This window comes from Petaurus breviceps, unplaced genomic scaffold, assembly GCF_028583685.1.
Source record: "Petaurus breviceps papuanus isolate PSGF00001 unplaced genomic scaffold, PetGlider_PUasm1.0 90639, whole genome shotgun sequence".
NCBI lineage: Eukaryota > Metazoa > Chordata > Mammalia > Diprotodontia > Petauridae > Petaurus > Petaurus breviceps.
Window position 1 is genome coordinate 8,372,680 of NW_027187296.1, and position 14,769 is coordinate 8,387,448.

Consider the following 14,769-nt stretch of genomic DNA (forward strand, 5'->3'; position numbering starts at 1 on the left):
CCCCCCCCCCCCCCCCCCCCTCCCCCCTCCCCCCCCCCCCCCCCCCCAGCTTTCTTGGCCTCCATAAACCCCTCTGGGATCTCTTCCCCCACCTCTTTCTCCATCTCCTTATCTTCCTGTTCAGTTTTTTTTTCCTTTCTTTCTCTTGTTCTTTTTCTTTTTAGCCTCATGACCTTTAGGCCACATTTACATTTAGAGCTAATTGTGATATACGTTGTAAATGTTTGTCTAAAACTAATTAATTTCTGTCAAAATGCTTCCCAGTTTTTCCAGAATTTTTTTTCACATAAGGAATTCTTCCATGAGTAATTTACATTCTTGTGTCTGTTGAAGACTGCTTATACAATTTACTTGTTTCTGATTCTTTCTTATTTAATCTGCCCTAATGTTATACTTTTCAATTTTTTTTAACTGGTACTAAACATGTTTGATGACTTTTAGCTTATAATCTAACTTGAGGCCTCAAAATGCTGTTCTCTGGAAGAGCCTGACCATTTTAAATGAAACTACATTCATTCCACTGAAGAGGAGATGACAAAGAATGGTGACCTGAAAGCAGATGGGTTTTTAGCATTGCCCAGGGAAAGGTAGGAGGTGAATTATTCACAAAAAATGCAATGACCACTTTCCCTCTGATTATGTTTTCCCTTACAGTTTGGCATCTTGTCGTCTTACCTCTACTTGTTCCCAGAATCTATTCTGTTATCTCAGTAGCAATAAGAGTCTGAAAAACCTGGATCTGAGTGGAAATTCCTTGGAGGAGGAAGGAATAAAACTTCTGTGTAAGGCCCTGGGAAACCCAAACTGCAAGTTAGAGACACTGAGGTGAGTTCCCACAAGTTCCCTTGGTTGATGTTTTGTTTGGCAGAATTGTCTGCCTAATCCCTGTTCAGGATTAATAGTCTTACAGCCTCACTGTGCCCTAAGTAGGAACATGACAGGAAAATTTGGATCACAAAGTCAAAGCTCCTCCATCAGAGGTGGGGACTTTGCAACTTTCAGGCCACATGTAGCTTTTTGGGTCCTTAAGTGCAGTCTTTTGACTGAATCTAAGTTTTAGAAAACAGATCCTTTCTCCAAACATGATTTTTCCTATCTCTTGTCATGTTTGCTAATAGGCCTCAGAGTTGTATTATTCTACTTTTCTCTTATTAGTACTAATTTGTAGCAGTCTTTCTTATGGTTATTAGAGGTTTGTAGTTCCTGTTTGGAGACCTATTTGTTCATCCTCTTTGACCATTTATTCATGGAGCAATGACTTAAATCACATAATTTTGTCTGTTCTCATTATTAGATTTTTTTTTATTGGATATTAATCCCACATCTGAGCTTTGCTGCCAAAAAAACCAAAGCAAAACAATACCTTTTCCCAATGTTTCCCTTTCTTGTCATATCGTGAATTCCATTCATGGGAAAAACCTTTCTATTACATTTAATGAACATGAATTATTTTGTGTTTTATGGTTGTCACTATCTCAGAATCCTCCCATATTTATAGTTGTCTAAGTTTGTGATCTGATTCTCTTCTTTTTTTCTTCCTTTTGTTTTTCTTCTTGTTCTTCTCTTTTACATTATGACCTTCAGGTCATATGTACAATTTGACTTAGTTATAGGATATGTTGTAAAACTTGCTCAAAAAGTAATTTCTTCCATAATGCTTTCCACGTTTTCAAGCAATTTTTTTTTTGTTCATGTAGGAAGTTCTTACATAAGTAATTTATGTATTCTTGTCTATAGGAGTCTAATTATTGAGTTTAATTGTTTCTGGTTCTTTCTTATTTAATATTCTCTGTTTGTATGAATTTCTGTTTTTTAAACTAGTACTAAATAGTTTTGATGACTCTGGCCTTATAGTATAATTTGAGATCTAAAAGGGCTATTCTGTAGAAGAGAACATTCTTGAATGATCAAGAGATCATTCCTCTGAAATGAGATGACAAAGGATGGTGATCATAAAGGGTATATGTTTTTACCATTGCCTAGAGAAAGAGAGGACGTGAATTGAATTGAGTCTTTTTAAAAAACCCTTCATTTCTTCTGAACTTCCCTGTTTTTGTTGAAGATCTCATCCTTCTAGTCACTCAGGTTTTCAAGTTCACAGTTATCCTTGATTCCTTCCTTTCTCACCCCTTACATATAATCATTTGGGAAATTATATGATTTCTTCTTCCAACAGAATCTCCTTTATCTCTTTCTTATCTCCTTGAATACAACTCCCATTCAGACCCTCTTCACCTTTCACCTTCACTATTGCAATAGCTACTAACCTGGGTTTCCATACTTCAAGTCATTTTCTTCTTTTATCTACCCTTCCCACAATTTCCCAGTTTATTTCCTTAAGCACCAGTGTGACCATGCCATTCATTAAGTCAGTAACCCCTAGTTGCTCTCTGTTACCTCCAGGAGCAAATATGAAATCCACCTGTTTGGTATTTATAACTCTTTATAGCCTGTCCTCCACTTACCCCTCCACCCTTACTTTCTTCACACCTTCTGTGGTCCAGCCAGAGAGGCCTTACTCCTGCTCACATAGTGCATCCATTTCCACTCTCTGTTCCTTTGTGCTGGCTGGCCTTTATGCTTGGAATGATCTCCCTTCTTACCTCTTCCTCATAAAGATCTATTGTCCCTTACAATACATTTTAAGCACCACCCTCACCAAGAGTCCTTTCCTGATCTGCTCAGCTATCAGTGTCCTCCTCACAAAAATTCACTTATATCTATTTTGTCTCTACCTGTCTTTTTACACATTATCTCTCCTCATAGATTGCAAACTTCTTGAAGGCAGGGACTATCCCACTTGTATCTTTGTATCTCCAGTATCTAATGCTCTGCCTGGTACATAGTAGGGACTTAATAACTCTGTTACTCTATGATGGCAAGACATTCTAATGTGAGGAAGCTAAGCAACATTGTGAGAGAATCGCAAAATTTTTTGAGGCAAGAATAGATGGATTTTTAAGTTTAACCCACAACCGGCCAGCTGGACTTTGAACTAAGTTTGGAAACAGAGAACCATGACTTAAGCAGTTACGGGGAAAAAAGCAGATACAGAGGAAATTCAGTAACTTGTAAATAGGATCAATCAGAACATGAGGCAGGATTCATTTAAATCTTACTTGTGGCTCCTGGAAGCAGTAGCTTGCTCAGTGGTCACACCCTAGTAAACTGTTTCAGCAGCTAGGCTAAACCAGGCTGAGGATAACCAAGGGATCTCAAAGCCTTTGGTGAGTTAGGGGGTGTCTCCACCTACTATATTAAGACTTATCCTGGTGGAATGGATAGATGGGAACAATTTGTTCTAATGGCCATGAAAGTGGATGAAGCAGATGCTGTGGAGATCATACAGCTGGGTCAGACATCAGAGACGCCAAGGTCATTCCTGAACCTTGAGCCATCACCAGTAGTCTTGACTCTGTCCTGCCACTGGATTGTGATAACTATGGAAGAGAGAGTGAGGCTGGTGACTTCACACAACTGCCCCTCACTTAAATCCAATCTATGCAGGAATCAAAGACATCACCCCATTTTACCATTTTTTCCTACCTCAAAGTTCTGTGGTGTCAGGTGAATGATGAAGCAGCAGGTGCAGATGTGTGTGTGTGTGGGGGCTGTAGGCACAACCCTCCACACAGGTGGCCTAGGCCATAGGTTCATCAACTCATCGGAAGCAGCAGTGGGTTTGGGAGCCCTTCAGGGTATCTGAGCAGCCTTTTAAGTGTCTCACTGTTCACCACCAGGTATGAAGAAGGGGTGTAAGGGTTATGGGATTTAAAGATCTTCCATGCCCCATTGGACTTGCTGACCTAGCAGGAAGGGGTGGGGCAAGAGGAATCGGAAGCCAAGCTAGAGTTCCTGCAGTGTCTGGCAGTGGCAGTGGTAGCGGCCCGAGGTGGAGGTGGAGGCATGAGCCCCTTCTTGAGCCAGCCAGAATTTCTGCTAAGGACTCCTGCTGAGGACTGCCAGGGGCCAGAGCTGCTAGGAGCACGCTTCCTGGATGCTGGGTGGTTGCTGTGAGTGAGGAGAGGAAGACCTTTGCCTGAGATAGCCTGGTTTTGGGAATCAGTCATTTGGTGTTTTAATAAATGTTCCAGCTTTATTCCCCCATATAGCAAGCCTGTTATATTTTGTAATTAATAACCACATCAGCATATTTTTAATTGCCGTAGGCATTGTGAATATTGCATTGCTGATACAAGGGGCTAGGAAAGGGGCCCTACAAATTGTCTGCTTATGTAACCCTGACTTGTTATTGTGTCAGGGGACCCCCTCCCCCCGCCTGCAGTTGAAGCACACACACACACACACACATTGTAAAAAGCTTCTATAAAGATGATTCCACTCATTATCAAAATGTGAAATGTGTGCACATCTATGAGTCCAGTTAATGTGAAAGATGAGCAGCTGTTGCTGTGAGAGAATTGATCAGGTCTCAATCCAAATAGTAGCCCTGAGTGAAACAAGGCTGACAGTCCTAGGCCAGCTTGCCTAAGTTAGTTCTGGGTACATTTTTTTTTTCTGGAGTGGCCACAGTGATGGGGAGCAGCAAGAAACTGGTGTTAGTGTCACAGTAATTTCCAATCTAGTCAATGAGTTTGTATGACTCCCAAAAGAAATAAACTATAGGCTCAACAAAATGCAATTGCTACTTGTAGGAAATTGCTACACCACCATAATCAGTAGCTTTGCTTCCAACATGATGAATCCTGATAAGGTCAAAAATAAATTTTATAAAGACGTTGTGACCCTTATGTACTTATGATTCAGGGTGACTTTTAATGTTGGAGTAGACAGATTTTAGATATGGCAAAAAGTAAATTAGATATGGCTTGGGGCAAATGCAGTGGGAAACAGCAACAGCAGTGGTCACTTATTACTTAAGACTTGTTCATTTCATGACCTCATCACCAACACTGTCTTTCATTTACTTAAATGCAATAAAACTTTGTGGATACCCTCTGACAGCTAACACTGGCATTTAATATACTTTGTCATTATTAGGGGAAGAGACAGACAGGATATGAGAGTGACAAAGGCAATGTGTGGCACAGAGTGCTGGACTGAACCTAGCTTATCCTCTCCCAGCTAAATATTTGCAATCAATAAAACTAGAAACCCCAGGGCAGGTTAACAAATAGAAGCCATAATGACAAAGGATCAGAGAGCTTCTCTGAGTGGGAACAGTTAAGTGGTAACTTGGAGGGAAAGTTGAGACAACACTTGATTGACAACAGTGGAGGAGAAAAGGGTTTTCCTCGACTTGGTGTACAGCACTACATTTCCTCATTTGGGTCAGAACACTGTTATACATCAAGACTGGTGTGATGAAAATGATGGGGAAATTCAGAAACTGCTAAAGGAAAAATGAGAACTCTACATGGTTTACCAGCATGAAAGTTTGTCATATCTCTCTAAGTAAAGTCAAGTACAAGCAGATCTGAGACAGGCAGGATTCTTGGCTCAGTAAGAAGGCAAATGAAATTCAGCTTTACACTGATAATAACAATCCAAAAGACTTTTATGATGTCCTAAAGTCTATTTATGGGCCAAAGACCTAAGGTGCATCTCAACTACTCAGTGCTAATGGAGTCACATTGATGAATAATAAGGATCCTGGAGAGACAGGCTGAACACTTCCACAGTGTTCTCAGTGGACCATCATCAATCAGTGCTGAAACCATAGACCATCTACCTTAGGTTACAGTCAGTCCCTCTCTAGACAAATATCTGACTGAATAGAGGTTTTGAATGTCATTTGGTTTCTTCCCTATGGTAAAGCCATTGATGATAATTCTGTTCCAATTGAGATTTATAAGGTAGGGGTGGGGTACATTGCTTATATGAGCTGCCTCAAATTTTCTGTGGTCAAGGTCTGGTTCAAAGACTCCTCTATTGTCCCTCTCTATAAAAGTAAATGAAATACATTGTCCTGGGACAATCACAGGGATGTTCTCTCTCTTAGTCATTGCTGGCAAGATTCTTGTCAGAGTCTTCCTTAATAGCCTGATCCTTCACCTGGAAGAAAGTCATCTATCTGAGAGCCAGTGCGGCTTCAGAAAGGGCTGAGGAACAGTTCATATGTTGTTTGCTGCTTTGCAACTTGAGGAGAAATGCCAGGAGTAGAAGAGAGGTCTGCACACAATGTTCATTGATTTTTCCCAGGCCTTTGATACTGCCAGTCATGGGGGCTTATGGAAGACTGTCAAATTTGATTGCCCAGAAAAGTTCATCACTATTTTATGTCAATATCATGTGTGATAGTAATGGCAATTAAAGATTCCCCTGTATTGGCTTGGTTTTCAAATTGATTGTATTAAAACCCAGAGCTTGTTAATCCCACCTGTGGGATGGACTTTTTGATGTGAAAAGAAAGTCCTGACTGGGAGGAGCTGGTGAGGTAGATTTGGAGAGACAAGAGAGAGGCGGAACTTCTTTTTGGAAGCAGCACCTCGTGGAGAGGGAGAGACTAAGAGATTGCTGGTGGCCGCTTTGAATTGCCCTGGACTTTTGAGACCTGCCCCCTGGGCTGCCAAGGACTGAGGAGACATGGCTGTTTCGCTGGTACTTTGTCTGTCTGTTTTGATGTTATTTTGCCAGATTTGTCCACTGGTGAAAGACTGTCCTGTTGAAGAAGTCCTGGAACCTGGCATTTGGTTAAGAAGGCCTGAGACTGTCCTGCAGACAGAGAGTGAATACTGTCCACTGGTGAGGGACAGTACTGAGAGTGAATACTGTCCACTGGTGAGGGACAGTACTGTTGTTGCAGGGGTCTGGAGACTGTCCGGCAGACAGAATGAATACTGTCCACTGGTGAAGGACAGTGCTGTTGTTGCAGGGGTCTGGGAGCCTTTCTGTTGGTTCAGAAGCCCTGAAGAAGGATTTTCTTGTTGTATGTTTACAGAAATCCTGGGAGAGGGCTTTGCTAATGTGTTCAGGGGTTCTAGGACTGTTCTACAGACAGAAGATAAATTCATGAAGGGACTGGCAATGTATCTTATGGCCTTGCTAAGCCTTGTCTCTCCAGGAACTAAGATTGCTGAGAACTTGCCTCGTGTCAAGATGAAGAAAAGACCTCCATTTGGGTATTAAGTGCTGTGTTTAAACTTGATGTAACTCTGGGGTAGATTCAATTGTGATCCAGGGGTGGGGAACTTTTGACCTTTTTGTGTTCTATGGTTGAGCAAATGAATGTATTTTACTTATGTTTGGAAACTAATCTCCATTTGAGAAGAGGGGCTTTGTGGTGGACTTAAGGTATAGCCTAGGGGTGGAGAAGTATTTGGAACAGAGACTTTGTAATTGATTGAATGATTGGAAAGTCCTGGGGTGGGGTAGGCCTTGGAGATGATTTAATCACACTTAGTAAATGCTGTATTTTGAATGATGTCATGTTTTGATCTTCTCTGTTCTGGGTTTGTTACTGAATAAAATAGAGAGCACCTATGCTGGTATTTTGAACCTGGGAAGTTGCCTTTGCTTGGTATTACATTACATCATGACAGCATGCTTGCCTGAGTTCTGGATAACAGATGACACGCTCATGCTTTCCCAGTCACCTGTGGAGTGAAGCAAAACTGTGTGTTTCCTCCCATGCTTTTCAGCATGATATTAAGTTGTCAGACACATTCTGTGAAAAGAAACACGGTGTCAAGGTCAGCTACCACACTGATTGTGAATTAACTAAACTTGAAAAGGTTACAAAGCAAGACTAAAATGGAAGGAGGGTTAGTATGTGATTTTTTTGGTTCTAGTTGACTGTGTACTCAGGGTAGCCTCTGAAACTGAGATGCAACAAAGTATGGATCTCTTTTCTGCTGCTTGTGATGATTTTGACCCACCAGTTAACACCAGGGAAGATCAAGTGCTCCACCCTCCAATACCAAACCATCCATATTTGGAAGCACAATTACACTAAATGGAGAAGTTTTGAATGCTGTGGATAAGTTCACTTACCTTGGCAATATACTTTCCAGGAATGTGCACATTGATAAAAGATGTTGGCACAGACATTGCCAGAGCTAGCTCAGTGTTTGGGAGGCTCCAAAGAAAGTGTGAGAGAGATGAGGTATTTGACCTCTTACCAGGCTGAAGGACTACAAAGCCATTGTGCTGACCTTATTGTTGTATACTAGTGAAACATGACCAGTATAGCAGCATCCTCCCAGGAAATTTAGTGGCTTCAGTTTGAATTGTTTTAGGGAGATTCTGAAGATCACCTGGCAAGATAAGGTAATGGACACTTGGGTCCTTTCTCACACTAAATTGCCAAGCACTCCAACTGTTATGCAGATAGCACAACTCCAATGGTCTGGCCATGTTGTTCAAATCTCAAAATATACTTGCCTAAAAGATTATTTTATAGAGAACTCACACAGGGGAAGACACATGGTGGTCAGAAGAAGTGATATCAGGACTCCCTCAAGGTCTCTCTGAAGAACTTTGGAATTGATTAGGTGACATGGAAGACACTGACATGGGACTGCCCAGCATGGTATGCCCTCATCAAAGAAAGGGCTGTGCCCTATGGGCAAAGCAGAAGGAACATATCTCAAAAATAATTGAAAAGTATATAAATTTAGAGAATATACCTCAAATATTCACGTGGACTTTGTGCCTGACTTGTGGTAGAGCATTCTGAGTTCATATTGGTCAGATCAGTCACAACTGGGCAACACTGTAACTTGACTCTAATATATTGATGTCGTTCACCTCTATGAGAAGGAAGAAAAACAACCAAGAAATTCAAACTGGACATGAAATTAGTCTGTCATAAGTCTTCCTCACAAACTTCTTTTTGACTGACTTTGTAATCATCACTTCCTCATCTGGATTTGCACCAACCATCTCTTTAACAGTACATTTTATAATTTTTTCCAGGGACTGAAGTCTAACGCACTGGCATAAAATGCCCAGAACATTTTCTCTTTCCTTTTCTGGAAATACAGACATATGCCCTTCTCTAACCATGTAGGTCCTCTCTTATTTTACCTGGTCTTCCTCATTATCAACAACAAAACCTCAGTAATCATGCATTTTTTTCTTAATTATTTTTAAGTTGCAAGTAACAGTTTCCTCTGTCCCCTCCCACCCCCCCACTGGCTTCTCCCCTATAGAGAAAAAAAAAATCCCTCATTGTATAGGTATATAGTCTGGCAAAAGAAATTTCACACTAATTATGTTGAAAAGTATATGTTTTGTCTTTTCAAGTTCATCATCTTTGCTAGAAGATAGGTGGTCCATTTTGTCATCATTATTTTGGACTCATTTATCATTTTGTTGATCAGAGTTCTGAAGTCTTTCACAATTATTCTTCTCTATAATGTTATTATTGTGTAGGTCTTATTTGTCTCATTTTCCTCTCCATAAGGGATAGAGGTCTTCCCAGTTTCTTCTGAAACCATACATTTCTTCACATCTTATGGAATGGTATTCCACTACATTCATATAACACAACTTGTTTCAATGTTCCTTAACAGAATACCTTTGTAGTTTCCAATTTTTGGCTACAACAGAAAGCTTTGCTGTAAATATTGTTATACATATAACTTCTTTTCCTCTTTCTTTGATTTATTTGCTACATAGGACTAGTAGTGGTATAGCTAGGCTGAAGGTTATATGCAATTTGGTAACGTTCTTGGTATTCCAGGAAGTTAAATTCCTTTTCAGAATATCTGGACCAATTCACAGCTCCACTAACAATGTATCACTGTATGTGTTTTTTCATATGCTCTCCAGTACTCCTTATTCTTATCTTTTGTCATCTGTGCCTCTCTGAAGGTTGTGAAATAGGACAAATGACTTTAATTTACATTTTTCTAATTATTATTGATTTATGGAACTTTTTTCTTATGGATATTGATGGCTTGTATTTCTTTCCTTAAAAATTGCCTGTTCATATTCCCAAAGGGCTATAAAACTGCTCATACCCTTTCATCTAGCAATACCTCTGCTAGGTCCATATACCAAAGAGATCCAGAGACAGAGACAGACAGAGGGGGAGAGAGGCAGGGAGAAAGGGAGAGAGGAGGAGAGAGAGGGAGGGAGGGAGGGAGAGAGAGGAAAGGAGGGAAAGAGAGAGAACATAATTGTACAAAAATATTTACAGCAATCCTTTTTGTGGTAGCTAAGAATTGGAAATTTAGGGGATGCTCATCAATTGGGAAATGGTTGAACAAGATATGGTATATGATTATGATGGAATATTATTTTGCTATAAGAACTGACAAGCAAGATGATTTTTAGAAAAACCTGGAAAGATGTCCACAAATTGATGCAAAGTGAAGTGAGGAGTTACAGGGGAACATTTTAAGGAGATTCTGTAATATTGGTATTCTGCAATAGCAATATTGTATGACGAGGAATTGTAAGTGACTTGGCTATTCTCAGCAATACAGTGATCCAAGTCAATCCACAGGACTCATGATGAGAAATGCTGCCTTCAGAGACAGAACTGATGTCTGAATACAGACTCAAGCACACTATTTTTCACTTCCTTCCTTTCTTTTTTTTCCTTGCTTTCTTTCAAGTCTTCTTGTACAAAATGACTAATAAAGAAATGTTTTCCAGGACTGAACATATGTACCCTATATCTGAATGCTTAGTGGTCCAGGAAGAGGGGAGGGAAGGGAGAGAAGCATAGAATTTTGAACTCAAACCTTAAAAAAGTTAAAAATTGTTTTCACGTGTCTCTGAGAGAAACTAGAATGCTATTTAAAAAAAAATTGCCTGTTGTTCGTCTCCTTTGATCATTTATCAACTGAAGAATGGCTCTGAGCCTTATGTTTAAATTAGTTTCTTATATAACTTGGATATGTGTCCTTTATTGGTGAAACTTGATCCAAAGGTTCTTTTCCTCCATTTACTTGTTTTTCTTCTAATTTTAGCTATATTGTTTTTATGTAAAAACTTTAATTTTATTTAATCAAAACTTACTATTTAAACTTTTATTATCTTCCCTATCCCTTGTTTGGTCATAAATTCTTCCTGAAAGTGTTATTTAAAACAATTAACAACAGCAACAACAACTGTGATTTCCATTCTCATGTGAAAAATTCTTTTTCTTTAAATCATGAACACCAATTACATTGGAATTTTATTCTATATAGTAGAACAGAAGAAAGAGAATTCTGCATGAAATTGTAGATTTCTATTATGTAGAGCTTGATTGTATTTTTAAATATATGATCAATCTGTAAACTTCAAAGCTGTCCTGTTTATTACTTATTTCTAGCCTTCCTTCTCTTCTTTTTTTTTCTCCATTAAAATGAAAAAAAATATTCCTTGCTATCTTTTTTTCCTTTTTTACATTTGCAATCTTATCTTTATTCCCCACTTACCTATATTCCCTCATCCCCTTTTGGGGAAAAGAAAAACAAATCCCTTATAACAAATATACAGGATCAAACAAAAATTTGAGAATGTGAGATGTGTGTGTGAGTGTGTATGTGTGTGTGTGTGTGTGTGTGTGTGTGTGTCTTCTGAGGGTATGGTTCTAAAGGGTCTTTCCACATAAAGTCAGGAAATGAATGGCTCCTCAAGAAATGAAATTGTCATTTTTCCTTTGGTTGTCCTCCTTTAGGTTGTCTAAATGTGCTTTAACTGCTGCTTGTCTTCAGGATCTCCTTCCTGTTATCTGTAGCAGTCAGAACCTAAAAACCTTAGATCTGAGTTTCAATTCCTTTGGTGGTGAAGGAGTGAAGCTGCTGTGTAACGCCTTGGAAAAACAGGATTGTAAACTACAGAAACTAAAGTAAGCCCCCAAGTTTCCTTTCTAGAATGTTCCCAGTGCTTTAGAAGGTCAAAAAAGAAGAAGGAAGTGCAATTGTTAGGGAAAACAACCCCACAAAACCCTTTGTACTTTATCTTTCCAATTAAAAAAAAAATCCACCTCATCTCTATCATTTGCCTCCCCCTGCCAATTTGAAAAAGAAAAAAGCAAAATAAGACTTTTGTCTTATTGTACATAGTCAAGCAAAACAATTTCCCATATTAGCCTAGTCCAAAAAACATGTGTCTCAGTCAGTGCTCTGAGTATCACCTTCCTTGTTAGGGGGTGTAGCAGCAAGCACCCCAGCGACCCCAGGGTGGCTGCCAACACAGGTTCTTAGATCTGCTTTGCTAAAGGAAAGCAACTCAAAATTGGATAACAAGCTTACTTTAATCAGTCAAATATATATCGTTTACCTAGTTCAGGTGAAAAAGGTCAGCACCCCGAACTTCAGAGTGTACAGACAGAATTATCAAGACAGAGAAACAGATCAAGTAGACAGGTTTCCAAATTGTCCAACCATTACATCCATACCAAATCAACATCTAGGTTTTTCAAAGCCTGGGGACTCTCAACAACGGCTTCCCAGAGTCTCATCTGATCAAATCACAGAACACTTCTCAAAGTGAGCCTCACTTCAGGGATTATATAGCCTTCTCCTGGGTCAGAGAATGTAACCACCCTCTTGACCCACTGCCCAATCACACAGCATCAAGGTGTGGGCATTCCTGAAAACCAAGCCTCCTGCCACAAGCTCCATGTGACCGCATTCAGCCTATTAGGAGGCAGAGTATATTTTCAAACCAAGGAAGGTTCTCAGAGTCTCTTAAGCCTATCAAAGAGCCTAGGGGCAAGGAAGATCTTTAAATTTGCATTTCCATTACAGGAGGTTGGTAATATGCTATATGAATCCTCTGTAATTGAGGTTCATTGCATTAATCTGTGTTCTAAAGTCTTTCAAAGTGGTTTGTTTTTATAATTGTCATGGTATGTGTTGTTATTATATAAACTGTTTTCCTGGTTCTGCTCACTTCACTCCAATTCAGTTCATACAAGTCTTCCCAGGTTCCTCTGAAATCATCCCCTTCATCATTTCTCAGAGTACAATAATAGTCCATCATATTAGTAAGCCATAACCTGTTGGGATATTCCTTAAATCATGGGCACCCTCACATTTTCCAGTTCTTTACTGGAATTACAAAAAGAGCTATGATCAGGGAAAACTGGATCGGTACCACAGAGTCAGTCAGTCTGATGCAATCTGAGTCTAAGACATTTCCTTTCCTGCTGCATATTGTAGGCAGTGGAGCCTTCCCCTTCTCATTCCTCAGGCTTTTGCCAGGGTTAGTTTGCTGAGAGGAGAGTCCACTTCTTTCTTACAAACCCAGTGGTCATTTCTATTCTCTTTTGTCGTCCATCACCTTCACTGGAGACCTATTCCTTGGTCTCACTCTTCCCTCTCTTGTTTCCTTCTGTAAAAGAGTAGTCTTTGTGTCTAATGTGATGATACTGAATGGAAAGGGGCAGAGAGGGAACTGTTAAGGATAGCTGCCATATTACTGCTTACATATGAAGATTGAATCTCTTTCACCCACTAATTGACAGGGCAGAGACAAAGATCTTCTCCTGTTGTTTTCCTCTAGTTCCCACAGAATTGCAGCATCTTAGAGAAAGACACCTCCTCTAATCCAGAGGGGCTGACCTTGTGGCCAAAACTTTTCCCAGGTTAGCCCAATCATATTGAGTTTGGAATGTTTAATAAAATAAATAAAAATGTTCCTTTTAGTTTTCTAAATCAATATGTGACCCTAAAGGATTAATTTCTATTTGAGTTGGACATCACTGTGAGGTCCAACCTGTACCTAATGAGGTCACTCTGTTACCTATAGGTTTCTTTTAAAAATACGTATATACATTCATGTATGTATATATGTGTATATAGAGATATTAAATTTATTTTTACCTTTATTATTTCTTTTCCACTTGCCTCCTCCCTTGCAATAAAACAATAAAAACAAGACCTAAAAAGTAAAACCCTCTCATTACTAGTCTTCAAATGCTGAAATTCAGCTAGCATATCCCTGCCTTGCTCTCCCTCCCCCAGCTTCTTCATCTGATCCACCCACAGCACTGTGGAGGAGCCTGCCAGGTGGTGCCATGGATAGTATACTAGGTTTGCAATCAGGAAGACATCTGAGTTTAAAATTGCCTTTAGGTTCCTATTAACTGTGTGACCCTGAGAAAGTTCCTGAAGCACTGTCTGCCTCAGTTTCCTTAACTGTAAAGTGGATAGAACAATAGCACCTTACTCACAGAGTTGTTTTGAAGATTAAGTGAAATACTGTTTATAATGTGCCTAAGGCTAGCTGCTCCATGACTTAATAAATGTTTGTTTCTTTCCTTTCTTATTTCCCTCCCACCCCTGTGTTCTGGTAACCCTTCTATAAACATCCTTCAGTTTTTCATTGTTATTCCTAAAATGAGGGTAGCCCCTTTATCTCCCAACAGAATACAAAGATCCCACCCTGGCTTGGCCAGGCCAGAGTATAGAAGGACTAACCCATCATTCCTTTTGTACTCCGCGCTTCTCTTAATGAAGCCTAAATTCACACTAGCTGTTTTGTCAGATTTATCACACTATTGACTCAAAATGACTTGCAAACCCAAATATTTTTCACATGGACTGTTGTGTATTCATGTTTCTCCCTTTATGGCAGGTGTGCAGTAGGTTTTTTTGAGCCCAGACATAGGACTGATCATCTGTCCAGGCTTTTACTATGAAGGGAAATTCTGTCCAGCCTGTGCTGGACCTGCCCCAGTGAAATCCATGCTTTCACGGTCTTCAACTGATGGACATTCAGGCAGGCTTGAGGAGGCCATTAGAAGGACAAATCTTAAGCCTGTTGCAGATATAACAGATGAGTCTTTAAAGCCATCCTTCAGTAGCTCCTGTGTACACACACACACACACACACACACACACACACACACACACACACACA

The 14,769-nt window shown here is 39.8% G+C and overlaps 1 protein-coding gene across 3 annotated transcripts in view; it reads left to right on the forward strand.

Annotated features, from left to right (window-relative positions):
* The window catches only part of LOC138143474 (NACHT, LRR and PYD domains-containing protein 3-like), a 51,536-nt gene that overhangs the window by 31,944 nt on the left and 4,823 nt on the right, over positions 1-14,769 (forward strand). For all 3 annotated transcript variants that reach the window (XM_069064749.1, XM_069064747.1, XM_069064748.1), the window contains exons 9-10: positions 655-825; positions 11,579-11,749. In XM_069064749.1, coding sequence (XP_068920850.1) covers positions 655-825; positions 11,579-11,749 — 342 coding nt within the window. The remainder of the gene's footprint in view (positions 1-654; positions 826-11,578; positions 11,750-14,769) is intronic.